We start from the raw sequence: 23,775 nt of genomic DNA on the forward strand, positions 1-23,775 counted from the left end.
TATACATACATATACATATATATATATATATGCGGTTTTTTTTAGAAAAAGAGGTAAATAGTAAATAATAAAATAAATGTTTATTTATATTTATTTTATACTATATTACTGTTAAAATGTTTTAATTAATTTTGTTACACACACACAATATATATATATATATATATATATATATATATATATATATATATATATATATTATTTGTTTTTAATTTATATATATATATTTGTGTGTTTTTGTACCCTTTATTTAACATGGTTTGCAAAAGTAACCATATTTCAGCCACAGTATTTGTAGTAAAACCATAGTAACCACAATATTAATCATGGTTAATCTATAATAAAACCATGGTTACTATTTGGATATATTATACTGTATTAAAACAATAGTTTCCCCAAAAATAACATGGTTACTTTTCATTGTTATAGCAAAATTACGATAGTAAAACCATGGTTTGCGCAAAAAATAAATAAATAATATATATATATACGTTTTTTAGAAAAAGAAGTAAATCATAAATAATGCAAAAAAAAAAACCATTATATTCTAATATATTTTTTATAATTATATATATATATATATATGTGTGTGTGTTTTTTGAAAAAAAAGTAAATCATAAATAATAAAAATAATTCACATTTTCTATTCAATTTTATATTATATTACAGTTTAAAAGTTTTAATAGCTTTTTTATCTATCTTTATATATATATATATATATATTCTCTTTATGTATAATTTGTTACTACTATTATTTTTACTTAAATGTGTTTGTTGACAAATATATATTATATTTACATATAATAGTCAGTTTGATGCGTATGGATGTTTTAGAAACACTGACCACTTCAATGACAAACTATTGATTATACGGTGTGTTTTTCATTTGATGCACAGTCCAGAATTATATCAATTAAAATATTAGTCTTTTGGAATGTGATAATGTGTCTAATAATCTAATTACTAAAGAATTATTAATTTGACTAATGAATAAGTAATGCAGGTCTAACTGTGCAGTATGTGCTCGGGTTAAAGGTGCAATGTTGGAATTACAAGGAAATAAAGAAAGTAATTCTATTCAGCAGCCACTTCCTGTTGAAACAGGTTCTTGTAGTCTTGTCTCTACATGCAACTGTTGATCTCTTTTGACAAGTGCTTGAACAATAAGAGGGAAAATTGTAACATTTTAATCAAAGACAAACGCAAACCCATGAATGTCTGCGATCATCAGCAGTGCCATCTGGCGGCCTCTAAAGGAAACACACGTGCATCACTTTCTTCATTCATTTATTATGCCACAGATGATTACAGTGATATTACGCAACATTGGATCATCTTTCAAAGCATATTCTGATTAGATCTTTAAGCATGACATATAAGTCTGGTCTCCAGCTATACATGAGCGAGTGATTTGCCATTTGGCTTGCTGGTCTCTTGAAGGGAGTGAATGGGAGCTGGACGAGTGTGTGTGTGTGTGTGAGCGGTCACGGCCGGCAGCGTTGAATGAAGCGAGGGTACAGACAGACGTCCCGGATGTGGTGTCTGTTCAGCAGCCAGGTGAGGAACCGCTCGAGACCCAGACCGTATCCACCGTGAGGACACGTGCCGAACTTTCTCTGCAACAAATAGTTTAACACAATTACGCTCATATTGTTTTTACATATCAGTACTAATCAGCCTTTATATTTTTCAACCTTTTCATGATATTCAGCACATATTTAGATATTTATGTATTTGCTCTGAAATGGCAAATCATTTGTACCATTTACAGGTATTTACATTGATTTGTTGAACTTGTGCAAAAAACGTTACTGTCTCTTTAAGAAAACGGCCGTTGTGTAAATGAGCGCATTTTAACGTGAGAGGGCTTTATTATTTATTTTATATATGTTTCTTTGATCAACAGCTCACTGTACGGAACAGAAAGAATATTAAAAGTGACATTATTCAATGGCAAATGGGTCGCGTGGATCTCGTCTTTGGACACTCATTACACGGAGCAATTTTCATTCTCAACACGCAGTGAAAGGATCTTGCTGCTGAATACTCCCCCACAATACTCCACAATTACTGGGGAGAAAAATCACAATCTGAACATCTACCGACCAGTGGTGATTAGTGGTTCTCTCAATGGGGTGTGTGGTGAGTGTTGTGTGGATCGTGGAGAGTAGCATGAGCCTCCACAAGCTGTGACTCTCCTTAGCAAGCAAATTAGCTCGGTTGCTAGGGAGGGTAGAGTCACATGGGGTAACCTCCTCATGGTGGTGATTAGTGGTTCTCTCAATGGGGCGTGTGGTGAGTTGTGTGTGGATCGTGGAGAGTAGCATGAGCCTCCACATGCTGTGACTCTCCTTAGCAAGCAAATTAGCTCGGTTGCTAGGGAGGGTAGAGTCACATGGGGTAACCTCCTCATGGTGGTGATTAGTGGTTCTCTCAATGGGGCGTGTGGTGAGTTGTGTGTGGATCGTGGAGAGTAGCATGAGCCTCCACATGCTGTGAGTCTCCTTAGCAACCAAATTAGCTCGGTTGCTAGGGAGGGTAGAGTCACATGGGCTAACCTCTTCGTGATTGCTATAATGTGGTTCTCGCTCTCAATGGGGCATGTGGTGAGTTGTGTGTGGATCGTGGAGAGTAGCATGAGCCTCCACATGCTGTGAGTCTCCTTAGCAACCAAATTAGCTCGGTTGCTAGGGAGGGTAGAGTCACATGGGGTAACCTCCTCGTGGTGGTGATTAGTGGTTCTCGCTCTCAATGGGGCGTGTGGTGAGTTGTGTGTGGATCGTGGAGAGTAGCATGAGTCTCCACATGCTGTGAGTCTCCGCGGTGTCATGCACAACGAGTCACGTGATCAGATGCGCAGATTGACGGTCTCAGACGCAACTGAGATTCGTCCTCCGCCACCCGGATTGAAGCGAGTGACCGCGCCACCACAAGGACCTACTAAATAGTGGCAATTTCCAAATTGGGGAGAAAAATGCCATCCAGGGACTTCCGTAAACATTTTTGAGTGAAGGCGAGAATAAATGGTCAAATTCGAGTTATGAGTCCAAATGAATGTTCTAAGACAGCACACAACACTTGCGGTACATAGACAAGAAGTTGAAAACAACCCCAAAATACTCTTTAAATATGGTAAGCATCCTGTTACCTGGTCAGTGTACCAGTAGTACGGTGTGGGGTCGATTCCCTCTCTCTTGTAACCTTCCAAAAGCTCCTCAGCATCCCAGATACGCATGGAGCCGCCCACTATCTCACCCACGTTGGGCATCAGCACGTCCACCTGACACAAACACGCACATGTGAGCCACTTAAAGCATATGGACATTGAATTATGTACATAACTTGATTTGTGGGGTTCTGGGTATCTCAGCGAGTACTGACGCTGACTATCACACCTGGAGTTGTGAGTGACTCCAGTCAGGTCTCCTTAGCAACCAAATTGGCCCGGTTGCTAGGGAGGGTAGAGTCACATGGGGTAACCTCCTCGTGGTCGCTATAATGTGGTTCTCGCTCTCGGTGGGGCGTGTGGTGAGTTGTGCGTGGATGCCGCGGAGAATAGCGTGAAGCCTCCACACACGCTACGTCTCCACGGTAACGCGCTCAACAAGTCACGTGATAAGATGCGCGGATTGGCGGTCTCAGATGTAACTGAGATTCGTCCTCCGCCACCCGGATTGAGGCGAGTCGCTACGCCACCATGAGGACTTGGAGCGCATTGGGAATTGGGCGTTCCAAATTGGGAAATAAACAACATGATGCTATCATAGACTGTAAAAAAAGATGGACGACGCCCCTTCGCTCATTTCCATTGGTGAGAACTGAAGCCGCCAGTGTCCCGATATGGCGCTGACATCTTGGGACTCGAGTCTGCGCAGTTGCGATTTCGGGACCAGACCTGCGCAGTAGTGAGCAGGAAGTAAAGCCACGAAATCAAGGCCCCGCCCTCACTCTCGCTGAATCAATCGCAAGCACACGCCTTTGCACTTTTGACTTATGACAGTGTGAAATAATTAATTATAGAAATTTAGATATTAAATTTAAAGCTCCAATCTCCTCAGTCCTCCGAAGATCCCGAAAAAAAGTCTGTTGGTGCTTCAGTGACTACTTCAGTGAGAACCTGTCAATCACAGCTGTCAATCATGATGTCACAGCAGCGTTTTTATAGCATCAAATAACTAAAAACAAACTTCTTTTGAAAACAAACACTTGAAATGACATCAACGTGATAGAAACGACAGTAAATGACAGAAACTATCTTTGGAAAAAAGATATGTGAAGTGTAATTTAATTGTTTAGTTGGTCTCACGTCCCGTTGAATAACATGGGGAGGCGGGGCTTATGACCTATACTAGGACCAGCCACCGGGGGGTGATCGAGACGTTTTGGCTTCACTTTTGAGGGCTTGTGCGGCACACTTGGTTGCTAAACACAGTGTTTTCGTGTTCAGTAACGTCTAACGTTACTAGTTGTCACACCTGTTTGGAATCCAGAGTAACAGGTTAATGACAGAACAACGAGTTTGATTCTGACCGACTCAGTTAGCCGGCGGTCCTCAGCGCAGCGTTGCATGTAGAAGGATTTGATCTCGGCGGGGAAACGACACAACAGGATGGTCTCATTTATGCTGTCCGTCATCAGTCTCTCAGGGGCTTCTGGGATATCCTGCAGTGACATCAGCATTATTTAAGCATTTCTGATTTTTCTTGTCATAGTTGAGCACTTTTGGCAACAATTCGACAAACGGTCACATTTTATGAAAACAGTGGAACAGACACAAAACAAACCTCTCCAAACTCGTAATACGTCCCATCGTCTTTCTTGACGTCATGTTCTCTCAGCCAATCAATGGCTTCGGTGTAGTTCATCCTCTTGAACGGCCTTTTAGGAGGTTTGAAGTCCTGCGGCAGAATAAAAACAACAACAGATTGACAGATTTGCTTCAGCATCCGGTTACCGCTTCACTAACTAGTTTAAATGAAGCATTGAAAATTATTTTTACAAGTAAAAGTTTCCTTTGCGTTCTGTGTATTTTGTGTCCAAAGACGAGTCCCAGGAATCCCATTTTCATTTCATGTCTATTTTAAAATCCTTTCTGTAATTTACAGTTAGTTGGTGATCAAAAAGATAAAAATAAACATTATTTCTAATCATACAGTGCACGGATGAGGGAAAACCCACCGTGCAACGTCTCTCATTAATGTATGTTGCGCTCATTCAACCGTAAACACTTCTCTTAAAGAGACAGTACATATTTAGCGCTTACACAAGCGCATGTAAACAAACATATTACAAAATGTAGCAAATACATCAATATTAAAAAGGCACAATCATACATTGTGAAATATTTTACCTTCAGAAAACACAAAATATTGAAGAATTTAACAATTAGGCTCGTGCCGCATCTATGCAAAGGTTTGATAAATAAAAAATAAAAATAGTTTAGATCCATTTTTAAAATATAATTATTCATTCTATCTTCATGAGGTTCCAACCTTGTGAATATTTTGTTAAAAATGTGTATGAAATTTAAAATGCAAATTCATGACATCATACAAATTTATAAAATGTGAAATTTGTACATTTGCACACAAACTAAAATATGATTTGGTGAAATCATATATATGAAAACTATATATAGATATATAGATATATATGTGTATATATTAATTTAATTTTCGTTTTAAGCTGCATTACGCTTACATGTGGTAAAAACTAAAATTTACTAGCAATTTTTCTCCTATATGACCGTAGAGGGTCATTTTTGGGATTTTGGTTGCACAATAAACTGAATTTGGGACTTCATTCATTGTAGACTCTTGTAGCTTCAATGTCGGTGCCCTTCAAGGTAAGTAAGACCAAGAATGTCTTTTATAATTCTATAAATCGATTTTATAAACTATCGGCCAATTAATCGGCCAACACCTTAATTTTCCAACACCTTAGATATCGGTATCGACAAAATCCACTATCGGCCGACTGCTAGTCATGCGCTTTATATTCACTATGCAAATCTGTTACTCATTTCGATGACTCTTTAGGGTGCTTTCACACTCGCATTTTTGGTATTTTCGCATTTTAAAATTCCCCGATATTTCCATATGATGCTTAGATGCTCTTATTGACATTATGCCCCGGTGATAATGCCTGTGTTTGAGGTCAGGGGTCGTACAGGGTTCAGGTCGTAGAGCAGAGGCGCAGCAGGAGACTTCAGGACTCTGTCCACCACATCACACACCAGATCCTCCAACCGATTCAGAAGGTCCTCAAAGCTCATGAAGGGGCACTCGGCCTCAATGTGGGTGTACCTGAGAAAACAAACGCAAGTTATTACATTTCAATGAAAGATTACGGAAAAGAGTTTATTTTTCTTAGCATACGCTGAAGAATCAATCAAAACAAGTATGGAAAGACTCACTCGGACAGGTGTCTGCGGGTGCGGGACTGCTCCGCGCGGTACGACTGGGCGATGCAGAAGGTGTCACCCAGCGCAGGGATGCAGGTCTCCAGGTAAAGCTGAGAGGATTGCGTCAGGTACGCGTCCTCGCCAAAGTAGTTGAGACCGAAGAGGGTGGAGCCTCCCTCCACCTGTGTCTGCACCAGCGTTGGCGGAGTTATCTGGAGAATGACATTGTTATTGAAATGTTACTGAAGGCTGGGACAGAGCAAACTACCCCGAAACCTGTCGGTGTTGTTACTCATTTCCTAAGCAAAGAGCTTATTTACTAAAGATGCACTGAAACAACAACGAGCACAGATACAAGTATGTAGAGCGGAGGAGGGCGGGGCCGGGCTGGAACGACGCGCTCCCGGAGCCCAATCAGCCTGATGGGGCGCCCCACCGAGAGCGAGAACCACATTATAGCGACCACGAGGAGGTTACCCCTTGTGACTCTACCCTCCCTAGCAACCGGGCCAATTTGGTTGCTAAGGAGACCTGGCTGGAGTCACTCACCACACGCCCCACCGAGAGCGAGAACCACATTATAGCAACCATGAGGAGGTTACCCCATGTGACTCTACCCTCCCTAGCAACCGGGCCAATTTGGTTGCTAAGGAGACCTGGCTGGAGTCACTCACCACACGCCCCACCGAGAGTGAGAACCACATTATAGCGACCACAAGGAGGTTACCCCATGTGACTCTACCCTCCCTAGCAACCGGGCCAATTTGGTTGCTAAGGAGACCTGGCTGGAGTCACTCACCACACGCCCCACCGAGAGTGAGAACCACATTATAGTGACCACAAGGAGGTTACCCCATGTGACTCTACCCTCCCTAGCAACCGGGCCAATTTGGTTGCTAAGGAGACCTGGCTGGAGTCACTCACCACACGCCCCACCGAGAGTGAGAACCACATTATAGCGACCACAAGGAGGTTACCCCATGTGACTCTACCCTCCCTAGCAACCGGGCCAATTTGGTTGCTAAGGAGACCTGGCTGGAGTCACTCACCACACGCCCCACCGAGAGCGAGAACCACATTATAGCAACCATGAGGAGGTTACCCCATGTGACTCTACCCTCCCTAGCAACCGGGCCAATTTGGTTGCTAAGGAGACCTGGCTGGAGTTACTCGCGACCCCAGGTGAGAGTCCTCGCCGCTGCCATCCACCAGGTGATGGAGTAGCCCGACCGCGGGGAACGGCTGCTGTCCGCGGGGCGAGTGGGGACTGGACTCCCCGACTGCCTGGAGCGATGGAGCCGCTGCCAGGGGGCGGAGGAGAGCCCTGCCATCCCCCAGAAACACGGAGGGGTTGAGAGAAGACCGCAGTCCGCGAGGGGAGGAGGGAAGCGTCTCCCCGGCCGCCTGGAGCGGTAGGGACGCCAGGGGCGAAGGAGTGTCCCCACTGGTCACCAGGAATGCAGAGGGGCCTTCTGTCCGCTGGGGGTCGGAGGATTGACTCCGGTCTGCCCAGGGAGGAGCGGCTGTCATCCACCTGAGAGTGTGGAGGAGTGATCGGGGACCACGCGACAGTTGAATGTGTAAAATGTGTAGGGCAGCAACAACTAATCGATAACTATTAGGGATGTAACAGTGTATACTGCTGTTCAAATATGTGACGATTTTTGTGACCCTTTTCTCCCCAAATTGTAACGCCCAATTCCCAATGCACTCCAAGTCCTCGTGGTGGCGAAGTGACTCGCCTCAATCCGGGTGGCGGAGGACGAATCTCAGTTGCCTCCGCGTCTGAGACCGTCAATCCGTGCATCTTATCACGTGGCTTGCTGAGTGTGTTACCATGGAGACGTAGTGCATGTGGAGGCTTCACGCTATTCTCCGCAGCATCCACGCACAACACACCACACGCCCCACCGAGAGCGAGAACCACATTATAGTGACCACGAGGAGGTTACCCCATGTGATTCTACCCTCCCTAGCAACCGGGCCAATTTGGTTGCTAAGGAGACCTGGCTGGAGTCACTCAGCACATTGTTATTTCTTTACTAGCCCAGGAAATTTGTAGCTATTACCTCGTAGTATCCCCTGCTGAAGAAATGCTCTCTAAAGCAGTGCGTGACGGTGGATCGGACTTTCAGGATCTTGGAGACGTTTTCGCCACGGATCATCATGTGCCTGTTGTTCAGCTGCACGTCCACGTCGGACTCCTCGTTCAGTAGATTATCAGCGCCCCCTGCTGGAGCGAGACCGACCAGCTCCCAGAAATCGCAGTGCAGTTCGTGGCCACCGGGAGCCTTTCACAACAAACGGCACACAAGACGACAGCGTTAGAGTCATTCAGCCGGAACAAGATGATTAAATGTAATAATCAGTGTGATTTCTCACCTGTTTGCCCTCGGGAACGGGTTTGACGGTTCCGTACAGAGCGACTGTACTCTCAGTAGACAACACCAGTGCATTATAACACTGACACTGCACACGAAATCGAGAGATTCATTAAAAATCAACAAAAACAATTAATCCAGTCATCTGCAATATCCTTCATATCCTCTGTTGGGCCATACAATGCAAGTGAATGGTGAACAGAACTTTGAAGCTCCAAAAAGCACATAAATGCAGCATAAAAGTAACCCATAAGACTCCAGTGGTTTAATCCATGTCTTCAGAAGTGATCGGATAGGTGCGAGTGAGAAACAGATCCAAATTTCAGTCCTTTTTAACTACAAATCTCCACTTTCACTTTCACTTTCACTTCTTTTGTTTTTTGGAAATTCGCATGTTTCAAGCATATCACTGCCTACCGGTCAGGGCTGGTCAAAGATAGAGATTAATAGAAAAAATGACTTAAATATTGATCTGTTTATCACCCACACCTATCGTATCACTTCTGAAGACATGGATTAAACCACTGGATTAATTTTATGCTGCTTTTATGCGATTTTTACTATAAATTCTCCACCGGCCCAGTAGGTGGCGATATGCACGTAGAATGCACATCACCAAAGACAAAGAAGAAGAGTGTGAAAGAGGAGATTTATAGTAAACAGGACTAAAAAAAATCAATCAGTTTCTCACCCACACCGATCATATCACTTCTGAAGACATGGATTAAACTACTGGAGTCGTATGGATTACTTTTACACCTTACTGTGCTTTTTTTGGACCTTCTGAGTTCTGGTCACCATTCACTTGCATTGTAAGGACCTACAGAGCTGAGATATTGTTCTAAAAATCTCAACAGAAAGTCACACATCTGGGATGGCTTGAGGGTGAGTAAATGATGAGAGAATTTTCATTTTTGGGTGTACTGTCCCTTTAATTCCAAGTTTACTGATAAAGGTGGACACAAGAGACCTCACATTTTAATTTAAAACAATTAAATTAATGATCTGTAAACGGTGTGCAATATTAGTTTTGTAAAGCAGTTCACTAGAGGTTAGTGTTAAATGATTAAGTCGAGGAATTTACTATTATTCTATGTACAAATATGGAATGAGTGGGCGTGTCCAAACTTTTGATTGACAGTTTAACACAAACAAACACTGTTTACGGTACCAGATTGTCAGTGAGAACACACTGCAGGAAACCGGTTCCATCCCGGAGCACGATAAACAAGAGATTCTTTCCTGAGAGGGAAACACACAAACGTTATGGTAGCCATTTGTTTGTTGAACAAACAACAAAACAAAAAACACATATTACATTTGCCAGAACATTGTGAAAGTAACCACAGACTGAGTTTAACACCAGACAACAACATATGGTCATTTCTAGACCATCCTACAGGATCTCACCTTGTCTGCGTAACCGATGAGTCCAGCCGAACACCTTCACCCTCTGCTCTCTCAGCGGCTCCAGTTGATTTATCTTCACCTGAGCAGAATACCGAAATACCGATTATAGCATCCGTTCGCTTTTGAGACAACACTTTTCATCATATTTCATTTGAAGTCTTTGACGAGTGACAAATGGATGAATATTGCAGGCGTTGGTACTGTGAAACCGACCGTTTTGGGTTCTGGAAGGCTCGGGTCGTTCTCGATGACAATCCTTTTAGCTTCCTCCAGATTCTTCTCTCTGCGCTCGGCATCTTCAGCCTGTCAATCGTGACATCGGATGGATAGAGGTCAAAACATGGCAGGAAATGGGAAACATTTCAGTAGCCAAAACCAATGAAACATTTCGATAACATCCGAATTGTACCCGTTCCGCTCTTGAAGTCTATGGCAGCCCATAGAACCGTATGTAGGAAGATGCTGAAATTTGGCACACTGATAAGGGTGCGTATGACTAGTCCCCACTCAAAATTTGGGGTCTCTTACGTAAACCCTTTAACGCCACCAAAACTTCAAAATGTAACTCATTGTACGTTTCTGCTTATAACTTTTAAGTCCTAGATAAAAAATCCAAAACCCTCCGATTACTTGGGTCATGCCCAGTCCCCAATGGTTCGCATCATTTTTATGCTCCGCCCACTAGACATTTTGATTGTCCTGAAAAAACGTTTTCAGCCTCCTCCTAGACCATTTGTCAAATTTGCTTAAAATTTGGCATGGATCATCTAGAGACAATCATGACAAAACGTTATGAGATTCATGATGATAGACCAAACTGTTCTCATATAACGCATCGATGAATTTGATGGCGAGCACGCCAAAATGGACACGAGGCTGTATCTTCGCAACGCTTTAGCTTATTGACAGGAAACTTGGTTTACCGATCAGCCACAAAAGTCTTTGGTAACTCAGATAACCACTCTTTAAAACTATGGTGAGAAGAGTATAATCTCCGAATGCTATTCTGAGATATCAGTTGGCGCTGTTTTGGCGGCACGAGAGGGACCAACACAATATTAGGTAGGTGGCTTTAATGTTGTGGCTGATCGGTGTATATCATCACAAGCATGACATGAGGGTACATGCACAGTTTTCGGCACAGTGCCACCTTGTGGTCAAGAAATCTGAAAATAAAATCACTATATTAGTTTATAACTTCTGAATAGTTTTGCCTAAAATTATGAGACTGGTAACTTTAGATTGCTTGGGGCATACGGAGTCAGATGATACCCAATTTGCCATGGTCGGCCATAATTTCTCTCCGCCATTTTTTATTAAATTGAAAACAACTACTACTTTTCAAACGACTCCTTGGCCGTACATCCAATTTGCCTGAAATTTGCAGTGTATCATCTAGGGAAAGTTATCAAAAGATGCCAATAAAGATCTGAGGCTGTATCTCATTTTTGTCGTATTGACATGAAGCTTCATATGTGGCATTGTAACCACGCCCTGACAATACTATTCCAATTTGGTGACTGCGCCACCTATTGGTCAAATATTATAAGCACTTATATTATACTACATGTCATTGCCCTAATGTCTTTTTCCCCACTCTGCTTAAAATCATCACCTGAAGTCTAAATTCAACCAAAATGTTTGCTATTGGTGTGCTTGGCCCTGTAATTGCTGCTTACAACTATTCTTCTTATTATTATTATCATCAACTTGGTATCACAATGTCAGTACTTTTGACATCTTTAACATAAATGGAACAGGCCAATAGTTTGATGATCAGTACAGTGGGTATAATGATGGTGTATAGAACACATATTAAGGGTATATAGAGGGCAGGTGAATAACCAAATGTTCCGGATACCTCCTTCTTATCTTTGGCGTCACACTTCATTTTCTCTCGTTGAAAGAGTTTCTTTGTGTTCTTCATTTGAGTCTTTGAGATCACGGCCCAGCGCTAACAAAACAAGCCACCAGCATATCAATATAATGTTCAACAAATAATGAAAGAAATTAAATTAGTGTCTTAAGTAAATGCATTTTAATATATGACATATAAATACATGGTTTCAAAAAACATATCAATTGACGTAGTTTACACACCTCTCCCTCCTTCTGCGAGTCCACATAGATAGTCGGGAACGGTTCTTTTCCAGCAAACAGCAGTGCCTGAAAATATAACAGAAAACATTTAGACAATACGAATGATCAGTTAAAGGGACAGTTCATTATTTACACACCCTTGTGTTGCTTCAGACCTGTATGACTTTAATTATTCTGTTGAAAACAAAAGGAGATATTAGGTAAATTACAGTCTCAGTCACCATTCACTTCCATTATAAGGGGATTCATGAAAGTGAATGGTGACTGAGGCTGTCAGTCCCTAATATTCAACCTTTGGTCATATAGGTGTGCACAAACAGGACAATTTATATTTCTGGGTAAACTGTCTCTTTAAGAATGCAATATAAAAAACATGACAGTCATTTTTTTTTTTTTTATCCTGTGAACAAAAGTTACAAACAAGTGACTCAGACCTTCAGTGGAGTTTTAAAGGGCTTCTGTTCTGATCCGTCTCCTTCCACATCACTGCCTTGTTTATCAGACACGTACAGTTCTCCTACAGGACCAAACAACATCAGCATTAACATTTAACCAGCTATATTTCAAAACAATATGTTTTGCAATAACGATCACACAGTTCTGCAACATGCAAAATATAAATGTTTTAGAATTTTTAAACGTATCGGTGCACATTAGCACGAGCATGTTCAACACACACACATACGGTGCCTGTCAATCAAACAGGGAGGCGCTGTTACTAGCTCGCTAGCGAATTATAAAATTACGAGAACTTTAGACATCAGAGAGTGACTTTAGACATCAATCTCTGTGTTAACATGAATACCTCACCAACACAGGGATTTTGGTGGTATTTTGAAAAGACTGTTCAGGTCAGCACACACATATGCCGCCTGTCAATCAAACTGGGCGCAGTTTACGTGCTCTGGATTACTTTCAACAGCAGAATAAGAATATAAACTTTCTAATAAGTGATACAGGCCTAGCCTATCACAAACATAGACGGTTATTTTTCGTTATTGACGTTCTAATCTGTCTGATATTAAATATTGTATTCAACATTCTCCGATAACAATTGTGTTTCCCGGCAGTATAGCTCCTAAAGTAAATGTCCGTTGTTTTAAAGGAGTTTTAGATATTATTTTAAAAACAAGCCAAAAAAGACCAATCAAAAACGTATTTTGTTCCAGTGTATAATGGGCTAAGACACTCTCAAAGCAATTCAAGGTGAATCTGATGCAACAACATTAAGTGAAGGTAAAACTACAGACTATTAACGCTAGTGTAATTGGAGTATAATAATGTAAATAGGGTATAGTAAAGTATAGTATAGTACAGTATAGTATACAGTGAGCAATAATGAAGCAGTGTCAGGTGAATCTGACACAACAACATTAAGTGAAGGTAACACTACAGACTATTAACGCTAGCGTAATTGGAGTATAATAATGTAAATAGGGTATAGTAAAGTATAGTATAGTATAGTACAGTATAGTATACAGTGAGCAATAATGAAGCAGTGTCAGGTGAATCTGACACAACAACATTAAGTGAAGGTAACACTACTGACTATTAACGCTAGTGTAATTGGAGTATAATACTGTAAATAGGGTATAGTAAAGTATAGTATAGTATAGTACAGTATAGTATACAGTGAGCAATAATGAAGCAGTGTCAGGTGAATCTGACACAACAACATTAAGTGAAGGTAACACTACAGACTATTAACGCTAGTGTAATTGGAGTATAATACTGTAAATAGGGTATAGTAAAGTATAGTATAGTATAGTACAGTATAGTATACAGTGAGCAATAATGAAGCAGTGTCAGGTGAATCTGACACAACAACATTAAGTGAAGGTAACACTACAGACTATTAACGCTAGTGTAATTGGAGTATAATACTGTAAATAGGGTATAGTAAAGTATAGTATAGTATAGTACAGTATAGTATACAGTGAGCAATAATGAAGCAGTGTCAGGTGAATCTGACACAACAACATTAAGTGAAGGTAACACTACAGACTATTAACGCTAGTGTAATTGGAGTATAATAATGTAAATAGGGTATAGTAAAGTATAGTATAGTATAGTACAGTATAGTATACAGTGAGCAATAATGAAGCAGTGTCAGGTGAATCTGACACAACAACATTAAGTGAAGGTAACACTACAGACTATTAACGCTAGTGTAATTGGAGTATAATACTGTAAATAGGGTATAGTAAAGTATAGTATAGTATAGTACAGTATAGTATACAGTGAGCAATAATGAAGCAGTGTCAGGTGAATCTGACACAACAACATTAAGTGAAGGTAACACTACTGACTATTAACGCTAGTGTAATTGGAGTATAATAATGTAAATAGGGTATAGTAAAGTATAGTATAGTATAGTACAGTATAGTATACAGTGAGCAATAATGAAGCAGTGTCAGGTGAATCTGACACAACAACATTAAGTGAAGGTAACACTACAGACTATTAACGCTAGTGTAATTGGAGTATAATACTGTAAATAGGGTATAGTAAAGTATAGTATAGTATAGTACAGTATAGTATACAGTGAGCAATAATGAAGCAGTGTCAGGTGAAACTGACACAACAACATTAAGTGAAGGTAACACTACAGACTATTAACGCTAGTGTAATTGGAGTATAATAATGTAAATAGGGTATAGTAAAGTATAGTATAGTATAGTACAGTATAGTATACAGTGAGCAATAATGAAGCAGTGTCAGGTGAATCTGACACAACAACATTAAGTGAAGGTAACACTACAGACTATTAACGCTAGTGTAATTGGAGTATAATACTGTAAATAGGGTATAGTAAAGTATAGTATAGTACAGTATAGTATACAGTGAGCAATAATGAAGCAGTGTCAGGTGAATCTGACGCAACCCTACAGATAGTATGTGAATGTAACACTTCCGGCGTACAGTGAAATATTGCATTAGTGTTATTGGATAATACGATATACTGTAAATGGTGTATAATATAGTATAGAACAGTATTGTTGTATAGTATAGAGTGCGTCATAATGTAGCGTTGTGAGGTGAAACTGATGCAAAGATCTGCAGACATCATATGAATGCAACTACAATTAAATGTTACAGTAGTACAAGTACAACGATTAGAGTATGATACTGTATAAATATAAATAATGTGAGTAATAATAATAATAGTGTGAGGTGAATCTGACGCAACCCTCTACAGATATGATGCATCATCAACTCCATCATTAAACTCACGTATCGACATTTGAGCGACGCCTTCATCCGCCATTTCAGCTCTGAAGAGAATAGATGAGATGAGTCGGTTCGGCTCGGTTCGGGTGTTTGTGTTCTGACACACGGCTCCGTTAAACGCCCCGTCAGACTCGCTTCTTGTCACCGACACACGAGCTGCTGTGTGCTCGCACGCTGGAAGAACCGGTCAGATCTGTCGCTTCAGATGGGATTGGCCAGTTCGCAGGTGGACGCTTTCTACAGCGAAGACGATTGGTCACTCTGAGGGCAGGAACGTTTATAAGCGCGATCAGGATTGGTTGGTTTCTATTGTCAGTTAAAGTAGGCAAACGTGGTTCTTCTTCCTGTGACGATTACTCAAGTGTTATATATATATATATATAGGATGAAGGAAAGACAGGAAGAAGAAATATGCTGCATTTTAAATAATGAGTATGCTTTCTATACAGTGTATTAATGTACTATTCTATATAATCATATACAAGTGTGTGTGAGTGAGTGTGTGAGTGTGTTTGTTTGTGTGAGTTTGTGTGTGAGTGAGTTTGTGTGTGTGTGAGTGAGTGTGTGTGTGTATGTGAGTGAGTTTGTGTGTGTATGTGTGTATGTGAGTGAGTTTGTGTGAGTGTGTATGTGAGTGAGTTTGAGTGTGTGTGTGTGTTTGTGTGTGTATGTGTGTATGTGAGTGAGTTTGTGTGAGTGTGTGTGTATGTGAGTGAGTTTGTGTGTGTATGTGTGTATGTGAGTGAGTTTGTGTGAGTGTGTATGTGAGTGAGTTTGAGTGTGTGTGTGTGTTTGTGTGTGTATGTGTGTGTGTGTGTGTGTGTGTGTGTATGTGAGTGAGTTTGTGTGTGTATGTGAGTGAGTTTGTGTGTGAGTGTGTATGTGAGTGAGTTTGTGTGTGTGTGTGTATGTGAGTGAGTTTGTGTGTGTATGTGAGTGAGTTTGTGTGTGAGTGTGTATGTGAGTGAGTTTGTGTGTGAGTGTGTATGTGAGTGAGTTTGTGTGTGTGTGTGTATGTGAGTGAGTTTGTGTGTGTATGTGAGTGAGTTTGTGTGTGTGTGTGTGTGTGAGTGAGTTTGTGTGTGTGTGTGTATGTGAGTGAGTTTGTGTGTGTGTGTGTGTGTGTGTATGTGAGTGAGTTTGTGTGTGTGTGTGTGTGTGAGTGTGTATGTGTGTGAGTTTGTGTGTGTGTTTGTATATGTGTGTATATATATATATATATATATATTGCTGATAACGTGTCATTAGATTATAGGTTATAGATACAGTACACAAATGTCTTATGCTATAAGGTTATTTTGTGTCTTTGAAACTATCTGTTATGGTTTTAAAATGAGATACACATGTTGTAAAATACGAAGGAGACCCCCATTAGAGACAATTGAAGTACAAATTCACTGCAAGTTATTAAGATTTATTTTTATTTATACAAATATAAAATATACACAGTAAATACAGTATGTTTATAATTCTTCAGTGAAAAGGGAATTTAGGAAAGGTTTCATCGAAGTGTGTGTGTGTACTTCTACACTTCTTCATCACTACAGTAAACTATGACATCATAGTATGAAGCTTCATCTTCATCCTGTTCTGTCCTCGCCATCTCAAACTCTTCATCACAGGCTGAGCGCTGCTGCTTTGCTTTAGAGCCAGTGCATCTCTGGCAGAACTGTGATTCAGCAGAATAAATGAATCACAGTTAATGAGGCATGCTGTGCACAATCACAGGAAGTGACATGATTTAGTCATGAATAGGAAAGAAACATCATTAGTGCTATTAAAGAGTGTTATCACAACAGATTATGTCATTTTTGGCCCTAGTGTCACATGCTGTTTAAACTATATTGAGGGGTGCTTGCCACTGCAAGGGAGATGCTAACTGGTTATTACCGCATTATTTTACCGCAATATTTATCATTATTATTGCAATGCTGTTTCATCGGTGGCTAGTTCACCTCCAGTGATATTCTGGTAACACATGGTTTGAGGTATTAATCATTATAATTAAGTTTTATGTTGTTTTAAGTTCATTTAAATGAATAAAGTTTATGTTTACTGTTCAGCCGGTTCCCGCCGCCTCCTTGCCCATCCTTAATCCTCCCTGTTACAGTGGTGCCGAAACCCCGGAAGGAGGAGGGATGCACTGTCATGGAGTCCTCGTCACTTTTGTTCACCCAAAGGAGCAGCAGCGGCCGTCCACCGGGGGACAGAGGAGTCACTGCCAGCCACCTGGGCAAGGGGTGGAGGGGCTCACTACTGGCCGCCAGAACGCGGAGGGGCGTTCCATCCGCCAGGGGTCGGAGGACTCGCTGGGGGTCATGTCGGCAAAGAGGGAGGAGTGTGATGATGAGGAGGGTGTGTCCTAAAAGGGGGGGGGGGGTCATGCTGGCAAAGAGGGAGGAGTGTGATGATGAGGAGGGTGTGTCCTAAAAGAGGGGGTCATGCTGGCAAAGAGGGAGGAGTGTGATGTTGAGGAGGGTGTGTCCTAAAAGGGGGGGGGGGGTCATGCTGGCAAAGAGGGAGGAGTGTGATGATGAGGAGGGTGTGTCCTAAAAGAGGGGTCATGCTGGCAAAGAGGGAGGAGTGTGATGTTGAGGAGGGTGTGTCCTAAAAGGGGGGTCATGCTGGCAAAGAGGGAGGAGTGTGATGATGAGGAGGGTGGGGCCGGGAAGGGGGGGGTTATGCTGGCAAAAAGGGAGGAGTGTGATGATGAGGAGGGTGGGGCCGGGAAGGGGGGGGTTATGCTGGCAAAAAGGGAGGAGTGTGATGATGAGGAGGAGGGTGGGGCCATGAGTGCGCAAGCCCAGCCCCTAATCGGGCTAATCAGCCGAGGAGAGGAATAAAGACGAGCCGGACGCGTCAGTTCGAGAGAGAGAGAGTTTCTATAAAATATTACTTTGATGGTTCGTCTGGTTCCCGCCTCTTCCCCTCACATTTTAACCTCCCCCATAATATAATATACAATTTTACCATTAATTATACAGGAAATTTATACTTTTTACATAAATTAAATTTAACATTTTACCATAAAAAATGTACTGTCTTTTTAAATATATAAAAATGTTCCTGTACATTTTAAGATAACTACTCATTAACCAATTTACGTTTTTTTACTGTAGCATCTTTACAGTATTTTACAGTTAAATTGACAGACATAGAAAGAGTATTGAAGTCTTACTGCAGGCCAAAGAGGCAGAGTAAAAAATCCATACAGCAGCACGACACTGAAAAGAGTCGTTTCTATGTAGACAGTGATTTCGAATAGCACTACAAAATCCATTGGCATCACTTCCAAAACCTGAAGAAGAAAAGATCATTAAGAAAACAAATACAGTACATTTTAAGATAATTTTAAAGGACAATACAGTAGTACAGTAGCCTACTAGAGACAAATCTTAAAGTCCAGGTGCATCAGACAGTTACGGCCAAGGGCTTAGATTTGGCTTGAACACTGGGGGTAGGGTTGCCACTTTTGAAGTTTTAAAATAAGGGACACTTAAATGTAGGGTCACGGCCCCTAACCACATCCTCCACAGTTTTAGCATGTCTTAGCACAATGTGTGGACTTTTCAGACAGTCCCTTACCATACCCGCCACAGTATTAGCATGTTTTAGCACAATGTGTGTACTTTTCAGACAGTCCCTTACCATACCCTCCACAGTTTTAGCATGTTTAAACACAATGTGTACTTTTCAGACAGTCCCTTACCATACCCTCCACAGTATTAGCATGTTTTAGCACAATGTGTGTACTTTTCAGACGGTCCCTTACCATACCCTCCACAGTATTAGCATGTTTTAGCACAATGTGTGTACTTTTCAGACGGTCCCTCACCATACCCTCCAAAGTAGTAGCATGTTTTAGCACAATGTGTGTACTTTTCAGACAGTCCCTTACCATACCCTCCACAGTATTAGCACGTTTTAGCACAATGTGTACTTTTCAGACATTCCCTTACAATAACCTCCACAGTATTAGCATGTTTAAACACAATGTGTGTACTTTTCAGACGGTCCCTTACCATACCCTCCACAGTATTAGCACGTTTAAACACAATGGGTGTACTTTTCAGACAGTCCCTTACCACACCCTCCACAGTATTAGCATGTTTTAGCACAATGTGTGGACTTTTCAGACGGTCCCTTACCATAACCTCCACAGTATTAGCACGTTTAAACACAATGGGTGTACTTTTCAGACAGTCCCTTACCATACCCTCCACAGTATTAGCACGTTTTAGCACAATATGTGGACTTTTCAGACAGTCCCTTACCATACCCTCCACAGTATTAGCATGTTTTAGCACAATGTGTGTACTTTTCAGACGGTCCCTTACCATACCCTCCACAGTATTAGCATGTTTTAGCACAATGTGTGTACTTTTCAGACGGTCCCTTACCATACCCTCCACAGTATTAGCACGTTTTAGCACAATATGTGGACTTTTCAGACAGTCCCTTACCATACCCTCCACAGTATTAGCATGTTTTAGCACAATGTGTGTACTTTTCAGACGGTCCCTTACCATACCCTCCACAGTATTAGCATGTTTTAGCACAATGTGTGTACTTTTCAGACGGTCCCTCACCATACCCTCCAAAGTATTAGCATGTTTTAGCACAATGTGTGTACTTTTCAGACAGTCCCTTACCATACCCTCCACAGTATTAGCACGTTTTAGCACAATGTGTACTTTTCAGACATTCCCTTACAATAACCTCCACAGTATTAGCATGTTTAAACACAATGTGTGTACTTTTCAGACGGTCCCTTACCATACCCTCCACAGTATTAGCACGTTTAAACACAATGGGTGTACTTTTCAGACAGTCCCTTACCACACCCTCCACAGTATTAGCATGTTTTAGCACAATGTGTGGACTTTTCAGACGGTCCCTTACCATAACCTCCACAGTATTAGCACGTTTAAACACAATGGGTGTACTTTTCAGACAGTCCCTTACCATACCCTCCACAGTATTAGCACGTTTTAGCACAATATGTGGACTTTTCAGACAGTCCCTTACCATACCCTCCACAGTATTAGCACGTTTTAGCACAATATGTGGACTTTTCAGACAGTCCCTTACCATACCCTCCACAGTATTAGCACGTTTTAACACAATGTGTGGACTTTTCAGATGGTCCCTTACCCACTGTATCCAAACTTTCCAACTTAAATACATTTTAAATTGCCGATCTGGAATGATTTCACTGTGACACCATCTGATTAGCTTAAATATGGGACAAGTCATGTCCCATATTGATTCGAAATGGGACGTATTATTTTATATTTTAATACAAGACGATCCTGTAATTTAAGGGACAGGTGGCAACCCTAATTTGGGGGGGTTACAGCGTGAAGAACTTACAGGTTTCCATTGATCATGGTATAAATATGCGGGGGTTGTACTTGCTTGTTTTGATTATTGGGGGGGCTACCTTCCCCATCCCCCATTGAATCTACGCCCCTGCTAATATAACCTTCTGAAGGCCTACCAGAAATATTGAGTACTCCTAATTATTTTTGTAGTGACCTGAGCATGTCAGTTATGATGACTTACCTTCCCCTGCCGTCCCTTGTATGGCATCTCCATTAAAGAAGGATACTTTATTAACTCCTTCCTTATCTTGGTTAAAAAGGCCCCCTTGTATCTCCATTCTTGAGTTTTTCTCTCTGTCAAATATAATAATATCATATATTTATGAGCCAACAAACATAAAACATATTTTATTGTCATCGTCATGTTGTTCTGGGAAAACACAAACACCGTGTTTTTCTAAAAACATATATTTTACAAACATAGTCATATCGATTAAAATCAAACTCTCTCAAAAACACGCACCAATATTATCAGCCATCGGGTTCAGCGCAAACAATGAAATCACGAATAAAAGCATCAATGTTTTGATTCTGGCCATGTTTGAACACGTTTGAATACGTCTGGCCGTTGCCATGGCAACAGCGCGCGGAAATCCACAAACTCCGGCGGTTTCAAGTTCGTGTAAAGACGATTGTTTTTTTTATGTAAAACAATATCTATTTTCTAAGTCTTTTGGAGTTGGTTGATTGTTTTTATTTATTTATGTATTTTTTAAAGATAGGTGTTAATTTGGAAGAAACTATTTCTAAGTGTATTTCAGTTGATAATGATCAAAATGTAGTATTTATATGTGATTTACTTATTATTATAGCTCATTTATGCTGCTTCACTTTCATATAATTTTTATTTTATAAAATGTTTAATTTATGTACTTTTGTTTGTACAGTTTGTGTTGTTCTTAATAAAAATACAAATACACTCTCCGCACTCCGTTGTTTGTCAGAAAAGAAAACTAATAGAATTTGTTTTCTTGTTTTTATATTTTTACTTCTGTGAAGTTTTTGATTTCACGTTTATCGAAAATAATTTATTACAGTAATATATTAATTATTTCACATCTGCTATAGGCCTTTATCACAGTGCTCGTGGGCAGTGGTGGCTCAGTGGTTGAGGCTCAGGGTTACTGACCAGAAGGTCGGGGGTTCAAGCCCCAGCACCACCAAGATGCCACTGTTGGGCCCTTGAGCAAGGCACTTAACTCCAGGTTGCTCCGGGGGGATTGTCCCTGTAATAAGTGCACTGTAAGTCGCTTTGGATAAAAACGTCTGCCAAATGCATAAATGTGAAATGTGAATGTGCTCGTGTCGTCACTTCCAATGGCGGATAGTAGCGTAAAGCGACTTCCGGTTTAATCTGTAGCAATGGCGGCGAGCACAGCGAAGAATTGTTGTTGCGTTCCTTAATGTTCTAATAGTTCAACTAAACAGCCGTATCTCAGTTTCCATTCTTTTCCAACCGATGAAAAAGCGAAGAAAATGTGGAACCATCAATAGAACCATCAGCATCGAACCTTGTGTATTGGTCTAAGGCACAGAGACATAGTCTAGAGACGGTTCCAGGACCAAGCCCTAATAGAAAGCTTCAGCTTTTTGATGAGTTTTTCTTTATTGCTGTCGCGTGTCTGCAGGTCTACGAGAGAAGGTCCTGGCAGATATATTTAATGTGAGTACGCCAACGGTCAGTCGAGTAATCATAACATGAGCAAATTTTCTGTACCTTGTTTTGGGGTCTTTGCCTATTTGGATGACCAAAGAGCAAGTCAGAGCAACCATGCCAGCAAAATTTAAGGAGTACTGCCCAGATGTCCGTGTTATTTTGGACTGTACAGAGATCAGATGTGAAAACCCCACAGCACTTAAACTACAGTCAGAGATGTTTTCATATTACAAAAACTACCCTACCTTCAAAGGCTTGGTTGGTGTTGCTCCATGTGGGGCCATAACCTTTGTGTCACAGCTGTTCACTGGATCCATCTCAGACAGGGAGATAACAAAACAGTCTGGACTTTTGGAACTGCTCGAGCCTGGAGACTGTTGTATGGCAGAAAAGGCTTTACCATAGAGCCACTGCTTGAAAATGTGGGAGCCAGACTTGTTATCCCTCCATTCAGAAGAGCAGCACAATTTACAAAAGAGACGAAACGTACACAATCAATAGCCGTCTAAGGATTGTGGTGGAAAGAGTAATTCGACGAATTAAAGAAAACCACATCTGGGACTCTACCATTCCTCTCACACTGACAGGCACATTGAACCAAATATGGGCGAACTGCTGTTTAATGGCTAATTACCAAGGCCCACTTGATGTAAATGTTGTTGTATAAAATGTATATACAGAAAAGAAACATGATTTAAGTTGCCACCAATCAAATGCCTGTCATTTCATAACTTTAAGTTTAGTTTAATTTGTACAAAAATATTGAATTGTGAAAACTTGCATTTAATGTTGCAACATTTTTTTAGTAAATGAGCCTAAAATTTGCAAACTTAAAAATTGGATTTTTTTTTATTGCACCACTTTTATACATATATGTACAAGTATTGACTGCATTGATATGTACAAGTATTGACTGCATTGATATGTACAAGTATTGACTGCATTGTGACAATTAAAAAGTTAAGTTACAATTTCTCATTTATTCATTGACAATTTAAAGAGAACTTGGTTATGAATAGGCACTATAAAAAATTTAAGACAAAAAGTTGTCCAACCAAAATAGACATTTCAAGAATCTTTAAGAGTAGTTTACCCAAAAATTGAATTTATCAACATCAGCACTCTTAAGAGTTAGTGTGTATATATGTATACATACATATGTATACATGTGTGTGTGTATATACGTATGTATACATATGTGTATATATA

The 23,775-nt window shown here is 40.7% G+C and overlaps 1 protein-coding gene across 1 annotated transcript; it reads right to left on the reverse strand.

The window, feature by feature from the left end:
- Positions 1–1,276: 1,276 nt before the first annotated feature.
- Positions 1,277–15,737, reverse strand: LOC127628906 (asparagine--tRNA ligase, cytoplasmic-like). Its single transcript, XM_052105884.1, has 15 exons — positions 15,529–15,737; positions 12,729–12,811; positions 12,295–12,360; positions 12,056–12,148; positions 10,408–10,497; positions 10,195–10,273; positions 9,956–10,026; positions 8,786–8,872; positions 8,473–8,694; positions 6,416–6,615; positions 6,170–6,305; positions 4,785–4,898; positions 4,531–4,662; positions 3,149–3,280; positions 1,277–1,616 (listed from the first exon to the last, which is right to left on the reverse strand). The coding sequence occupies exons 1-15, from the start codon at positions 15,560–15,562 to the stop codon at positions 1,485–1,487; spliced, it is 1,671 nt and encodes a 556-aa protein (XP_051961844.1). The 5' UTR covers positions 15,563–15,737; the 3' UTR covers positions 1,277–1,484.
- Between the last annotated feature and the right edge of the window lie 8,038 nt (positions 15,738–23,775).

The sequence above is a fragment of the Xyrauchen texanus genome, chromosome 35, assembly GCF_025860055.1.
Source record: "Xyrauchen texanus isolate HMW12.3.18 chromosome 35, RBS_HiC_50CHRs, whole genome shotgun sequence".
NCBI lineage: Eukaryota > Metazoa > Chordata > Actinopteri > Cypriniformes > Catostomidae > Xyrauchen > Xyrauchen texanus.